At 41.1% G+C, this 15,557-nt stretch overlaps 1 protein-coding gene across 6 annotated transcripts in view; it reads right to left on the reverse strand.

Moving 5' to 3' along the window:
* PSD3 (pleckstrin and Sec7 domain containing 3) overlaps nt 1–15,557 on the reverse strand; it is a 559,602-nt gene that overhangs the window by 15,602 nt on the left and 528,443 nt on the right. For all 6 annotated transcript variants that reach the window (XM_053578222.1, XM_053578223.1, XM_053578226.1 and 3 more), the window contains one exon: nt 10,229–10,372. In XM_053578222.1, coding sequence (XP_053434197.1) covers nt 10,229–10,372 — 144 coding nt within the window. The remainder of the gene's footprint in view (nt 1–10,228; nt 10,373–15,557) is intronic.

A 15,557-nucleotide genomic window follows, 5' to 3' on the forward strand; every position in this document is an offset into this window, starting at 1 on the left:
TAGGCTGTTTCTCCAGCTGGAGCACAGGCATATAGCAGCTTGACCAGCTCAGGGACAGGTTTGTTGAGGGTGGGTCTGTTGGGCTGCCTTTCTGGCTTGGGGGTCAAGAGTGTGCAGTGGTTCAGCTGGTTCAAGGATGGGTTGGCCTGGCTTTTTTTTTTTTTTTTTAGAAGGGATATCCAGATCAAGGATGTTTGGTCAGTTTGGTGGAATGGGGGTTGTCCACCTGAGGCAGGCCCACCAGGTTATTTCTTTGCCTGGGTGTGTAGGCTGCAGCTCCATGGCTTAGAGACATGAATGCTGGGACATGTCAGCTGGTCTGCACCTCTAGCCAGGCACAAGGGCATAAAGTGGTTTTGCAGGTTTAAGAGTGTGTCCAACCTGGGACACACTAGGGTCCACTAGGTTGTTTCTTTGACTGGGGTCACAGGCTTGTAGTTGTTCACCCAGACCAGGATTATCGCAACCATTCCTTGGCCCAGAGTATCAGAGGTGTGATGTTGCAGCCACCTACGTGGGCTTGATGGAATGACAGCAGAGCTCCAAGGCTGTAGAGAGCAGTGGCTACTGGACCCAGGGTAGGATTCCACTCCAGTAGTGCATCTGGTTTCAAGATGGCACCATATTGCGGTTGTACGTGTGATAAGGGGGCAATGAGGGGTGCATAACAACTTGTGCTTCTAATTGAGGCAATGCAGCTGTGTGAATTCTAGGCAGCTACTCAGACTGGGCTCAAGGCTTGAAAGGATTGTGGTATTCTCCTGTAGTGAGGAATCCAGGTATCTGCAGTGGCAGTGAAGGCTGGTGGGGATCTTGGGCTCATATGTTCCCCTGAAGGGGAAGTTTCTCTTGACTCTGAGCTGATCCCAGGAGGGGAGATGGGTTGGCAGAGCAGGGTGCCCTATTACTCCTGCTATGCTGCTTTCCCGGACTTCTGAGCACCGCCGGGACCTTCACCATTCCCTAGCTCCATTCCAACACTCTCCTGACAACATTCCAGTCAAGTTTTAGTCGTGTATTTGCTGCTTTGGTCCTTTTTGTGAGGGAGATAAGTGGCAGATGCTTCTAATCATCTACATTACTGACATCACTCCTCAACTCCTTTTCTTTTGCTGCTCTTAAGATTCTTTGTCTGATTTTTGACAGTTTGATTATAATATGTCTTGGTAAATTATTCTTTAAGTTGAACCTGACTGGAGGTATTTAAGCTTCATGTACCTGAATGTTCATATCCTTCTCTGGATTTGGGGAAGTATTCAGTTTTTAAATAAGTGTTCTTTAAATAAACTTTCTGCCAGTTTCTCTCTCTCTCTCTCCTCATTATCTCCTATGATGTGAAAATTAGCTCTCTTGATGATGTTCTGTGAATCTCGTAAGCTTTCTTTATTTCTTTTCATTCTTCTTTCTCCCCCACCCCGCCCCCCACTGACTGGATATTTTTAAATGACATGTCTTCAAAATTGACAATTTTTTCTTCTGCTTAATCAAGTTTGCTGTTGACATTTTCTATTGCATTTTTAATTTCATTCACTGTATTCTTCAGGTCCAGAATTTCTTTTGGGGATAATAATGATTTCTATCTATTAATGGAACTTTTTTGTTTCTGTATTGTTTTTCTGATTTTAGTAAGCTGTTTATCTGTGGATTCTTATGGTCTACTGAGCTTCCTTAAAACAATAATCTGAATTATTTTTCAGGCAATTCATAGGTCTCCATTCCTTTGAGATTGGTTACTAGAATATTATTGTCTTTCTTGGTGGCATCCTGTTTCATTTATCTATCTATCTTGTTCTTTGAAGTTTTACATTGCTGTTTTTGCATTTGAAGAAGCAGTTATCTCCTTCACTCTTTCTCACCCTGTCTTTGGATAAAAATACTTTTTCCCAACAGCCCGGCTAGGCATTCTGATACTCTCTCAGACCTTTTCTATGAATGTGCCTACTGTATACCTCTTGTTACCAATTAGGGGTAATTCCCAAGACTATGTCTTCTCTTGATCTCGCAAGGCCAAGTGCTGAGAGCCTCCCTCTTGTTTTCCCTAGGGTGGTGCTCCATAATGCTCAAGTTCGTGTGCCTTCTCAAAATCCTGCAAATTGAGTTGGGTGGCTGTATAAGAGGCTTGTACTTGCTGTCTATGGGGGCATGCTTTGGGATCTTGCCTGGGGTGGGACTGGGTGTGGGGCAGGGAGCACGTTATGTGCTTGTATGCCAGTGGAGGAAAGGTTCTGTATGCAAGGCACCCCACATGTCTGGTGGGAGTTTCCTGATGGGACTCGGAGGCTCGGTGGCCTCTCTTTCCTGTTCCCAGTCTTTTCCAACTACCCAAGCTGTGCCAATCACTTCAGTATTCTAGGTGAGGTGAAAGGCAGCCCAGCCTTTTAGGTAATATCCTACAGGCCTAAGGGAGCTCATTCATTATGCTCTCACTTTTCCCCATGGAAGAAATTGCAGGTTGATAGTGGGGAGGCTCTCTTGGCAGTGAGCTGTTCCACCTTGGGGTAGAGGTGACATAGGTAAAAGGAAACCATTCTTCTTATGTCCTTCACCATGTCTACTCTCAGACTATATGATCCAGTGGTGTGCTGAAAGTCCTTTGAGTCTTCCACAAATGTACTCTTGTTCGTGGATATTTATCTAAATAATGGTCTGCAGAGGGATGACAGTAGAAAGCTCCTATTCTGCCATCTTGTTGACACCACTTTACTCATCACTTTCTTTTAATTTTTACATATAGCTATTAGAAAATTACACACAGGTGGATCACATCATGTTTCTATTAGAGGGTGCTGGCCTACATCACCCAGCATTCTGAAATTGAAATATTCTTGCATTATGTTTAATTCTCTTAGGGATCATTGTTGGAGGGTTAGAGTGAGGTAGTCTAATATGCGAACTGGTGTTAATGTGCCATTCTCCTCAAAAAATACGGGGACCTTATCAACTAGTTCAACCAATCCCATCTCATTTTTGTAACCAAGAAACTGAGGCTCAGAAAGGATAACCGTGTGCCAAATATAACAATGCTAAGTCAAAAATGGACTACATCTAGTCCTTTTCAGTTTTACTATTTTATTTCCAAGGATAAGTCCTTTTCCTGTAGATGACAACATAACCCAAAAGAGTCAACCTTATCAGAATGGACACATAGTAAATGATAATGAAGGAGAAATTTAAGAAAAGGAGTCACTTCAAGTCCCATGACCGGCTCCCTATTCTGCCTTCTCAAGCATAGCCATAACTCTTTGCAAAGATTTACTTAAAATGTGGTTCAAAGAATTCTGTTGTTTTCTTCCCTTCAAAGGCACTTGTCATCATTTACAGATTAAAATTCAGAGCTTCTTAATCTTCTTTCATCATGTAATACAAAATGCAATTCCAAATGACAATGCAGTAATTATGTCTCTATGATTAGCTGGACTGAGTGTCTAGACAACAGTTGACCTTAGGTTGCTAGTGTTTGCCTCATATTTGGAGGCTCCTTGATTTATGATAGGGTTTTATCTCAATAAAACCATCATTAAGTAGAAAATATTAAGTCAGAAATGTATCCACACCTAACCTGTCAAACATAATAGCTTAGCCTAGCCCATCTTAAATGCACTAAACACGCTTTCTGTGAACTTACAGTTGCAAAATTCATCTATCACAAAGTCTATTTTATAATAAAGTGCTGAGAGGCTCATGTAATTTTTTGAATACTACATTGAAAACATATTGCTTTTGAACTGGGCATGGTGGCTCATGCCTGTAATGTAAGCACTCTGGGAGGCTGAGGCCAGTGGATTGCTGGAGCTCAGGAGTTTGAGACCAGCCTGGGCAAGAGTGAGACTCTGTGTCTAAAAAAGAAAAGAAAAATAGCCAGTGCCTATAGTTCCAGCTACTTGGAAGGCTGAGGCAAGAGAATCACTTGAGCCCAAGAGTTTGAGGTTGATGTAAGTTGTGATATCACAGCACTCTACCGAGGGTGCCAAAGTAAAATTCAGTTTCAAAAACAAACAACAAACAAAAAACTATATTGCATTTGTACCTTCATAAAGTCAAAATACTATAAGTCAAATCATCTCACCATCTTAAGTCAAAGATTGCCTGTACCTAGCATTCCATTAAAAAAAGAAAACACTTGAGGCCAGGCGTGGCTCATGCCTGTAATCCTAGCACTCTGGGAGGCTGAGGCCTGAGCTCACGGGTTCGAGACCAGCCTGAGCAAGAGCAAGACCCTGTCTCTAAACATAGCCAGGAGTTGGGGCAGGCACCTGTAGTCCTAGCTACTTGGGAGGCTGAAGCAAGAGAATCACTTGAGCCCAAGAGTTTGAGGTTGCTGTGAGCTATGATGCTATGGCACTCTACTGAGGGTGACAAAATAAGAATCTGTCTTGAAAAGAAAGAAAGAAAAGAAAAGAAAGAAAGAAAGAAAGAAAGAAAGAAAGAAAGAAAGAAAGAAAGAAAGAAAGAAAGAAAGAAAGAAAGAAAGAAAGAAAGAAAACCCTTAAATTTTCCCAAGAATTCTATTAATCTGTACTATCTCAGGTCTTTAGAACCAGATGTAAATCACCTTTGTGATTTCTTTGTAAAGGAGATGGTATTTGATTCTGGCTTAGACTTGGTTACTAAGATTGGGACTCTTGCTACCAATCTTCTTTAAGAAGGTTAATGGAATTTCTTCTCTGTTTTCACTAGGGAGAAAAAAGGAATACTATCTCTGTATTTTTATGATTAGGGCCACTTATAACTTATTAGCTAGATAGTTTTGCTCCAGAGGGTGAGTTTGCCTTGTGACAGTGGCCACTGTATTGAGATATATCCTTGCACTACTCCTGTAAAAGGAAAAATAGTCCATAGTATGGTCTCTAATGCAAAAATCAGTTCTCCAATGTTGACAAATAAAAAATAAATAATATGAGGAGCAGGGCTATGACCACGACCAGAGAACTTGCTCAGAATGAGACATATCAAATTAACTACTCACCTACCTATTAAAGGATAACACACCCAAGAATAAAACTAAGTTTTACAACTTGAAATGTATATTACATGTGCTTCTAGATGGGAGTTGTTTTTGGTTTTCCTTAATGAGTCAGTATGAGATGTACTCTTTTCCTTAAGCCCATATCAATTTGAGAAGGGCTCAAGCCATTTAAATACCTTCAAAAACTAGACATTCAGAAAAAGATGCATCATGTCCCAGATTTCTTAGATTTTAAATATTTTGTCCCAAGACGTTTACATGTCTCATCATAGTGGACATTTGTTGTTCCTAAAATTAAATTTCCTGGCCATGTGGTTGGTGTGGGCCCCAACTGTCTTAAGCCATAAACATATGCTACTCTGTGTCACAATCCACGCGGGGGCACTGAGCTGAATCCCCGCCTATTAGGTCAAGGGACCTTTATTCTAAGTTTTTGGTTTTAGTTGTCAGGGAATTAGACTTTCTCTTTTCCCTGCTGGATTAGAACCTGAAAAATACATATATCTAGAAGTATGCTCTTTTAAACTGTGAATACACAGTTAACTCCAAGTCCATGTTCAAAGATCTAATATTCAAAACATATAAAACTGGCTGTAGCCTCAGTAGCAGGGTTTGCAAACTCAAAGGGCTTCGAGGGACCAGACCAATGACACAAAAGAAAGCTGTTAGATGGGTAGGGAGTGGTAGGAAAGAGACTGTTTGTCTTTTCTAAATGCATTAGATTATAATTAAAACAAACTGAGCAATATGCTGGCCAGAGAAAACATTCACATCAGATCTGCTGGGCACAGAAAATTCATTGGCATTGTATGGCCACAGTTTTCCACCCGGCTCTACAACGACCCCTGGGAGCTGGCTATTACCCTGACTTTCAGTAATCCCGGTGAAGTACTTGGGTCACAGCCCAGTCATGTTGTTAATATGGCTGCAGCAGCTTCCCCCCTCCCTATTCAGGTTTGACTCAACATAAGGCCAAGTTACTCAATCTACTGCAAATAGCGTAAGGGGTGCATAAAAAATATCTCGGAATCAACAATATCTTCTCTTTCTAGCTGTTGTTTTATGAAAACATAAAGCCATAACATTGGGGCCAACTACATTGCTATCAGGGGAATTCCTTTCATGGTGCTGTTTCTTAAAGGGCCAGCTGTTTCGCAGCACAGCTCACCCTATTGTGCTTGGACTGGCTGGAGCCTTGTATGTTCTTTTGTCTGATACAAACCACCCATTTGCCTCAGAGCTTCATAAGTTTCTTAAGGTACCAGAAGCACAAGGATCAATTAAAATATTTTTAGGTAAAATGTGAACTGAATAAAGTAAACATTAGTCAATTTATAAGGAAACGTGGCTATTTCTGATGTTTATTTCATGAAATAGGAAAATGGTGGGTTTTTCAATATAATTGAGAGGCCTAAACTCTTTCAAAAGGAAGATTATATTCCTAGAGAACCCTTCCCAGAAAATAGCAGCCACAACTTTGGGGTACCAATTCAGTCAGAAACAAAACAACCCTCTTTTCTCTAATTAACTACCAATGTAGACAGCCCACTCTGAATGAAGTTTGCTGCTTTAAGTAAAAGTGAAACTTTTCCTAATAGGCCAAGATGGAAGTCTCTTCGCTCTCTGTAGGTTTTTCAAAACCTATATATTTACCAGAATTCTAATTACTTATCGTCAAGCCAGAGTTTGGAGAATTTCTAAGACGCAGAATGAGCTACAAATTTGGCTCACCGCAAAGAATTGTTTGTACTTAAAGCAACTTGGGATATAAACAAATGCAATGCATAAAGTTAGGAACACTCCTGGTATTATCACTAATAGCTAATTATTCTGCCAAAATGAAAACTGTTTTTCCTTACTAAGACTTGGGAAAATTATAAGAATTGCTCTGAAACCAGGGGAGGCCTTCCTGGTAATGACCTACTACAGGAACAGGTGAGAGAGCTCTGTCATGCCTGTGATTCAGTCCTGATGATAACAGATGGACGGAAGCCCCTCTTCCTGTCACTGCCCATCTGAGGGTGCCCACCTGTAGACTGCTGTCTCTTCTCATCTGCCCATTGGATTTGTTTTCATGGGAACTTCAGGTCCCATGAAAAGAATACTAAGCTTTCTCAGAGAACTACTTCCTCAGATGTTATGTTTTATACGCAGTAATAAAATTTCATTAATTGATTCAACGTGTAGCTATCAATTAGTCAATGTTTTAGAAGCTGGGGATTGAGCTGTGAACAAAACACACAAAGGCTGAGTAACTCTCACGTCCCCTTTTTAGGCAGTGGAGCACCATGCTTGAGGGGATATTGCTTATGAAGTGCAAATACTCTCCACAAGCGCTCACATGACACAAATTCTGGCGGCCAAAATAATAGGAAAGTGGACTTTATGTGATTGCACCAGTTCAATTCTAATTTAACTTAGTGAGGAACAACAATTCACTTTTTGTTTTGTTTTTTGAGAGAGCCTCACTTTGTTGCCCTCAGTAGAGTGTCCTAGCATCATAGCTCACAGCAACTTTCGGGCTTCAGCGGTTCTCTTGCCTCAGACTCCCAAGTAGCTGGGACTATTAGGTGCCTGCCGCAATGCCTGACTGTTTTTAGAATGAGGTCTCGGTCTGACTTAGGCTGGTCTTGAACCTATGAGCTCAGGCCCTCCACCCGCCTCAGCCTCCTAGAGTGCTGGGATTACAGGTGTGAGCCACCGTGCCCAACACTTTTTGAGAAGCATTACTTTTGTAAAACTCTTTTTAGGTGACATCGGTGCAAAATGAAGTACCGTTCACCTTCCTAGTAGACACAGGCTAATGAGCTTGACAGGGAAGTCAACATGCTTGACGTTTTAGCATGCGAGTCTGAATTTAATGAGTCAAGCGTCCTGGAATGCTATCTTCATGCTCCTCAAGGTGACAATCTGATGAAAGCAAAGCTTGGTTTAAATTCATGTCAGGAAATGAAAAGCCTGGCTCTTGCTAGGTCATGTTTTCAGAAAAGGTGCACAATTATAGATTCAAAAGCAGAAGGGTTTAGCGGTGGGATCTTCCCCATGGTCTTAGGGCCACCCCATCCCCTAGGGACAGGCTGTTCCTTTTCAGAGTCAAGGGCTATAGCAAGGTGCTGAGTGCTGGTAGACTCAGAGACTGAGGTGTTGGGAAATTTAATTAGCATGTGTAAAATGAAACAGGCTTATGGCTTCCAGTCACTCCAGAGGTGTGAGGAATGATGATTGCTTTTTGAGGATTCCTATTTCGCAAGAATGAAGGAGCCTTGGGAAAGACAAGAGCCTTAATTTTTTTTGTTGTTGTTCTTTTCTTTAAATTTTTTTCGAGTCTTTTGCTGGTAAGCCTTTTGTGGTTTCTGTTTAACAAACTTTTGCCTTTACCAAAAGAAAGATTTCACTTGGTATTGCCATTTGCCAATCTTGTTTGACGACGAAGAAAACCAGTATGTTGGCTCCGTAATGGAAATGCCATCTTTTGAACCAAATGCCACATTGGATAGTTTAAGTCAAAACAAAACTTTTCAAAGCTTCCATGAAATCCTGCTCGATCCATTCAGCAAGCATAGAGAAAGTCTGAGAGTGAACTGGAGGTCCCTGCCCTGTAAGAGCTCCCAGTCTCAGGCAGGGGCAGGGATTGTGGAATCCCCAAGACAGACTGAAATCATAGCAAATACTGTAACAGATTAATCCTAGTTAATAGGTTTAGAGTAGGTTTTTCCTAGGAGGGATATAGGCTCTGCCTGGAAAGACAATCAGGGCTTTCAGAAATGCATGTGGCAGATGAACAAAGGTATCAAAGTGTGTCTGGGGAAAGTGGGAAGAAATGTTACTGAAGAACATGGAGGCTGGTGTGGGAAAGACTGATGTTTTGGAGAAGCCAATACTCTCAGATTAAGTGCTGGGACTTTACTGAGAAGGTACACAGGTGGGGGAACCAAAAACAGCCGTTGAACCGAGTTGGATTGAGCCTCACAGAAATAACTGGCAAAAGGATGAACTGAAGAAAGGAGACACAGGTGGGGTAAAAGATGAGCCAGCCAGGACTCAGCAGAGGAAAAGTAAAAGCGATGCGCCTGGGAAGAAAGGGGTCGGTGTGAGACACTGCAGAGCAGCGCCAGCATCTGGGCACTCGGGTGGTTGTAAGTTTCAAGCCAGGAGAGGAAATAGGATGGTAAGATGGAAATAAAGGAGGGGAATGATGGGAAATAAAAGGGAACAGAGTTATAACCAACAAGAAGAGCTACACATAGGGCCAGCACACCCAACAGAAAAGAAGTAAATAATGAATTATTTGTTTTAGACTACACACTACCTACTTCAAAAGAAAACACTTTAAATGTCTGAAGTTGGTGGCTGGAGGCTAGAGTCAGAAGTCCCAGGCTCCTGGATAATCTTGAAACTAGTTTGGGAGAAAACTTAGCCAAAGGAAACATTGGGAAATCTACTGTTACCCAATGGCTTTGACATTTTCCACCTTTCCATGCCAGGGCACATGGATCCTCACCATTCTTTTTTTTTCACTCTTGTTGTCCTGGGTAGAATACTGTGGTGCCACAGCTCACAGCAACCTCAAATTCTTGGGCTGACATGATCCTCCTGCCTCAGCCTCCTGAGTAGCTGGGACTACAGGTGCCTGCCACAACACCTGGCTAGTTTTTAGTAGAGACAAAGCCTTCCTCTGACTGAGGCTGGTCTTGAACTCCTGAGCTCAAGCAATCCACCTGCCTTGGCCTCCCAGAGTGCTAGGATTATAGGCACGAGCCACCACACTCAGACCTTCACCATTCTTTCTAATAACTACACTCACTATAGTATATGGATGTACCACAATTTATCAATCCAGGAGTCATCTAACAGCAAGAACATGCAGGGAAAAGCCGATGTTTCATGTCACCCTGTACCTCATTTGATTCCTTATTCTTTTTTTAACTCAAACTGCAGGAGGAGACACAGGGAAACAGAAAGCAGCTGCCCATCCTGCCATGTCCCTCCATTGTTCTTTGTTTCATTGCCCTCCCAGGAGGCACAGCCTATTCCAAGCAGCCACACTATTTGCCTGTAAGTGCATAAACTAGCAGTTACTCTTTGATATTTATTTGGCACTTAAATAGATTCATAAACACAAGGGGCCACCTTGACCTAGCCTGTGCTAAGGAGCTCCCAGGGCAGAGCCAGGGCCAAGGCTCACAGTTACAGTAACTATAAAACCAATGCTGCCTCTCGGACAAATCGTTACAAGCATCCTTAAGCTGAAGTGCCCCATACCTCAAACTCCAGATAGTGATCTTTTAGCTTGTACTCGTCTACGTCCTTGGCTTTAACCTTCTTGTCGGGGGGATATGAGCGATGCTCGGCCAGCTCGGTGGTGATCTGCTTCAGCTTGCTTTCATGAGACTTCAGCTGCTCCTCCTGCAGGAAATTATGAAGCCATTCAGTGTCCAAAAAATTATCAGCAAAAAAGCATAGTGCATTTTAAAAATCCCCATGTTGAATGGCTTTAATTCATTACAACAGTTCCACGGGGCTGCTGCTGCTTCCCAGCTTTCTCATGCCAGTGTTTGGATACTTCCCAGGGTGGCTACCAGGGCTGGCCTCTCTCACTGGGTCCCCCTGTCACAAAACCACATGGATTCCAAGCTCTTTATCATGTGTAATTGTCACTGAGTGGGACCAGGTTGCCTACGAGAGGCAAGACACCAGCTGAGCAGTTAGCTCTTACCCTGACAGCCACACACACCCTTTGGCTTCTCAGTTTCGTGTGCACTCTGCAATGCTGCCAGTTTCCCTGTCACAATGAATGAAGTGTGTATCTGCACACTTGTCCCTTACTGAGACAAGCAGTGGTAACCAGGAAACAATTCGTCTCTGCAACCAATCAGACGATATTGCGAACAATGTGGCTATCTCTGCCTTTTTCCCTCTGCAAAGCCGCTATTCTTAGTTCCTTCAACCTTATTGCCCCCTAGTAGTCATTACTGCCTTAATAGCATTTTTTGTTTGTTTTTGTTTTGAGACAGAGTCTTACTCTGTTGCTCCAGGCTAGAAAGCTGTGGTGTCACAGCTCACAGCAACCTCAAACTCTTGGGCTCAAGCCATCCTCTTGCTTTAGCCTCCAGAGTAGCTGGGACTATAGGCATGTGCCACCACACTCTGCTAGTTTTCTATTTTTAGTAGAGATGGGGTGTCATTCTTGCTCAGGCTGGTCTTGAACTCCTGAGCCAAGCAATCCACCTGCCTCAGCCTCCCAGAGTGCTCGGATTACAGGCGTGAGCCACTGTGCTTGGCCAATCATATTCTTACAGGCGTCATCCACCAATACAATATGGTTTGTCTTCAGTCAAAGGCTATTCTAGGGGCACCACTCATACCATCTCAGCAATAAGCTACCTAAAAAGATATGCTACTGAACTTTATGGCAGCATTTAAAAAATACTCCTGAATCAAAGACCTGGAATTCTCTTCCATTCCTGAAATTGCATGACTGCTTATTGTTCCACTTTCACATGCAAATTATCTAAATTCTTAAGTGTTAATTTCACATGTACAATGGTATAAATGACAAAGGTAAAGAAAAAAGAACAAATTAGATTAGGGGATAAAAAACAGTTTGTATGACACCAACATAATTTCAAAATACAAATTTTATAGTAGAATGAGGGGAATCATTAAAAAGACTACCAGAAAATGAATAATTACAGAAACGAAATTAAGGTTATACACATAACATCATTGTAAATTCCAAAAAAGATACCCTGAAATTATTAGTCACATGTAATATTTAAGAACTTTTGTCATAATGCACCTCTTGAAAGTCAAACAAGGGGGAAAAAGTTCCAAGTCTAAAACCATCAAAACAGAAGAAAACAATGAAAAATAAAAGGCAGAATCCACCACTGGAAAAATGTGGAGTGAACTAAAGATGACAAGGTTAATTTTTAAATCTATAAGAAAACACTCAAAGTATGGGAGTAAAAACAAAAACAAAAACAGTATAGGGGTAAAAACAAACCTATTTTGAGATTTTAGAAAGGGGTCTTACACCTCCAAACCTATCATTTGTATACTGTTAAATCTGAAAGTTGATGAGAAATGCTTCCAGTGACTTTTACTTACAACTTCTCATGCATCTGTTACATAATGTTTTCCCAAAGGAGACTATAATTATGTTGTAGGTTGAATGTGCTCCCCACCCCCCGATTCCTATGTTGAATCCCTAACCCCCAGTGCCAGGGTAGCTGCTTGCGAACAGGGCCACTAAAGAGTTATTATAAGTAGGGTTAAACGAAGTCATAAGGGTGGGGCTCTGATCTGGAAGGGTCAGCGTCCTTATAGGAAGACACACCAGAAAGTTTGATCTCCCTGTGTGCATGCACCAAGCAAAGGCCATGTGAAGACGCACCAAGAAGGTGGCCATCTGCAGCCCAAGTAGAGAGCCCTCACCAGACACCAACTCTGCTGACACCTTGATCTTTGACCTGAAACCTCTAGAATGGTGAGTAAATAAAAGCTTGCTGTTTTAGTTACTCATTCTATAGTATTTTCTTTTTCTTTTTTTTTTTTTTTATTAAATCATAGCTGTGTACATTAATGCAATCATGGGGTACCATGCACTGGTTTTATATACAATGTGAAATATTTTCATTGAACTGGTTAACATAGCCTTCCTGGCATTTTCTTAGTTATTGTGTTAAGACATTTATATTCTACATTCAGTAAAGTTCACAAGTACCCTTGTAAGATGCACGGTAGGTGTGGTCCCACTCTATAGTATTTTCTTATGGCAGCCTGAGCTAAGATAGCCTATATAGTTTTTCTTTCTTTCAAAGTTGTTTCACTTTGTGTACGTATTGTAACATGTAAACTTCTTAATAGAATTTTTGACAAAAGATGTATGGTGACTACATCACTTTGAAAAATAAAAACATGACGTATTTTTCTTCCTTTTTTAATAAAATGTTTCATATATATAAAAAGTCATAATGAATGACATCTAAAAAACACCCAGTATTTAATACCCAGTTTAAGAAAATAAAATGTTATAAATAATTTGACTCTGCATATACATATTCTTTTCCAGTGCCATACCTACACAAAGGTCTGTAACCATAAAAATACAGAAGTATGTCTTTATTTTTACACTTTGTATAAAAACTACTTTAAGGCTTCCTATGTAGCTTGTTTTTTCCCACCCAGTATGTTTTGAAGATTTATTCGAAACATGTATGCTCTAATTTCTGCCTTTTACCCATTGAATGTAAGATAATCTACAATTTTGTTGAAGAGTACTTAGGTTGTTTACAGGCTTCTTATTTATGTATTTTTTTAAATTACAAATTAAGTTTTGATTTTTTTGAGACAGAGCCTCAAGCTGTCACCCTAAGCAGAGTGCTGTGGCATCAAAGCTCACAGCAACCTCCAACTCCTGGGCTCAAGCGATTCTCCTGACTCCACCTCCCAAGTAGCTGGGACTACAGGTGCCCGCCACAATGCCCAGCTATTTTTTGGTTGCAGCTGTCATTGTTGTTTGGCAGGTCTGGGCTGGATTCGAACTCGCCAGCTCAGGTGTACGTGGCTGGCATCTTAGCCGCATGAGTCACAGGTGCCGAGCCTGATTTTTTTTCTTTTTAAGAGACAAAGAATCTTCCTCTTGTCATCCAGGCTGGAGTGCAGTGATGTGATCACAGCTCACTGTAACCTTGAACTCCAGGGCTTAAGTGAGCTTCTCACCTCTGTCTCTCAAATAGCTAGGACTACAGGCACAAGTCACCACACACCTTGCTAATTTTAAAATTTTTTGTAGAGATGGGTCTCCCTCTTGGTTGCCCAGGCTGGTCTCAAACTCCTGCCTTCAAGTGATCCTCCTACCTTGGTCTTGCAAAGTACTAATATTACAGGTATGAGCCACTGCGCGTGGCATGCAATTCTTTAAATTTGCTGAACTGTGCTTTCTGGTATGGCCTCTTTATGAATACAGAACTAAAAGCATTTCTTGGGTTTATAAGGGTCATGTTTTTTTTTTTTTAATTTCTCTACTTTTATTTTATTTCTTTTTATTGTTAAATCATAGCTGTGTACATTTGTGCAATCAAGGGGTACAATGTGCTGGTTTCATATACAATCTGAAATATTCTCATCAAACTGTTCAATGTAGCTTTCATGCCATTTTCTTAGTTATTCTATGTAGACATTTGTATTCTACATTTACTAAATTTCAATGTACCCTTGTAAGATGCACCGCAGGTGTAATCCCACCAATCACCCTCTGTCTCCCCCTTCCCCATATTCTTAGGTTATAACTGGGTTGTAGCTTTCATATGAAAGCCATAAATCAGTTTCATAGCAGGGCTGAATACACTGGATACTTTTTCTTCCATTCTTGAGATACTTTACTAAGAAGAATATGTTCCAGTTCCATTCACGTAAACATGAAAGAGGTAAAGTCTCTGTCTTTCTTTAAGGCTGCATAATATTCCATGGTATACATGTACCACAATTTGCTAGTCCATTTGTGGGTTGATGGGCACTTGGGCTTCTTCCATGACTTAGCAATTGTGAATTGGGCTGCAATAAACATTCTGGTACAGATGTCTTTGTTATATTGTGACTTTTGGTCTTCTGGGTATATACCTAGTAAAGGAATTATAAGATCGAATGGCAGGTCTATTTTTAGATCTCTGAATATTCTTCAAACATCCTTCCAAAAGGAACATATTAGTGTGCCTTACCACCAGCAGTGTAGAAGTGTGCCCTTCCCTCCACATCCATGCCAACATCTCTGGTTTTGGGATTTTGTTATGTGGGCTACTCTTACTGGGGTTAGGTAATATCTCAAAGTAGTTTTGATTTGCATTTCTCTGATGATTAAGGATGATGAGCTTTTTTCTCATGTGTCTGTAGATTGTGCATCTGTCTTCTTTAGAGAAGTTTCTCTTCAAGTTCTTTGCCCACCCTGAGATGGGATCACTTGTTCTTTTCTTGCTTCCCTGTTCCCCGAAAATAAGACATCCTCTGAAAATAAGACCTACCTACAGGAAAGATAAGACGTCCCCTGAAAATAAGACCTAGTGTATCTTTGGGAGCACACCTTAAAATAAGACGCTGTCTTATTTTCGGGGAAACAGGGTAATATTTTGAGTTCTCTGTGGATTCTGGTTATTAAACCTTTATCGGAGGTATAACCTGCAAATATTTTCTCCCATTCTGAGGGCTGTCTGCTTGCTTTACTTACTATGTTCTTGGCTATGCAGAAGCTTTTTAGTTTGATCAGGTCCCAGTAATGTATTTTTGATACTGCTTCAATTGCCTGGGGAGTCCTCCTCATAAAATATTCACCCAGGCGATTCCTTCAAGAGTTTTCCCTGAACTTTCTTCAAGTATTTTTAGTTTCATGTCTTAAGTTTAAATGTTTAATCCAGTGAGAGTCTATCTTAGTTAATGGTGAAAGGTGTGGATCCAGTTTCAGTCTTCTACAGGTCACCAGCCAGTTCACCCAGCACCATTTGTTAAATAGGGAATCTTTTCCCCACTGAATGTTTTAAATTGGCTTGTCAAAGATCAAATAACGGCAAGTAGCTGGATTCATCTCTTGGTTCTC

Source organism: Nycticebus coucang, chromosome 24, assembly GCF_027406575.1.
Source record: "Nycticebus coucang isolate mNycCou1 chromosome 24, mNycCou1.pri, whole genome shotgun sequence".
Lineage (NCBI taxonomy): Eukaryota > Metazoa > Chordata > Mammalia > Primates > Lorisidae > Nycticebus > Nycticebus coucang.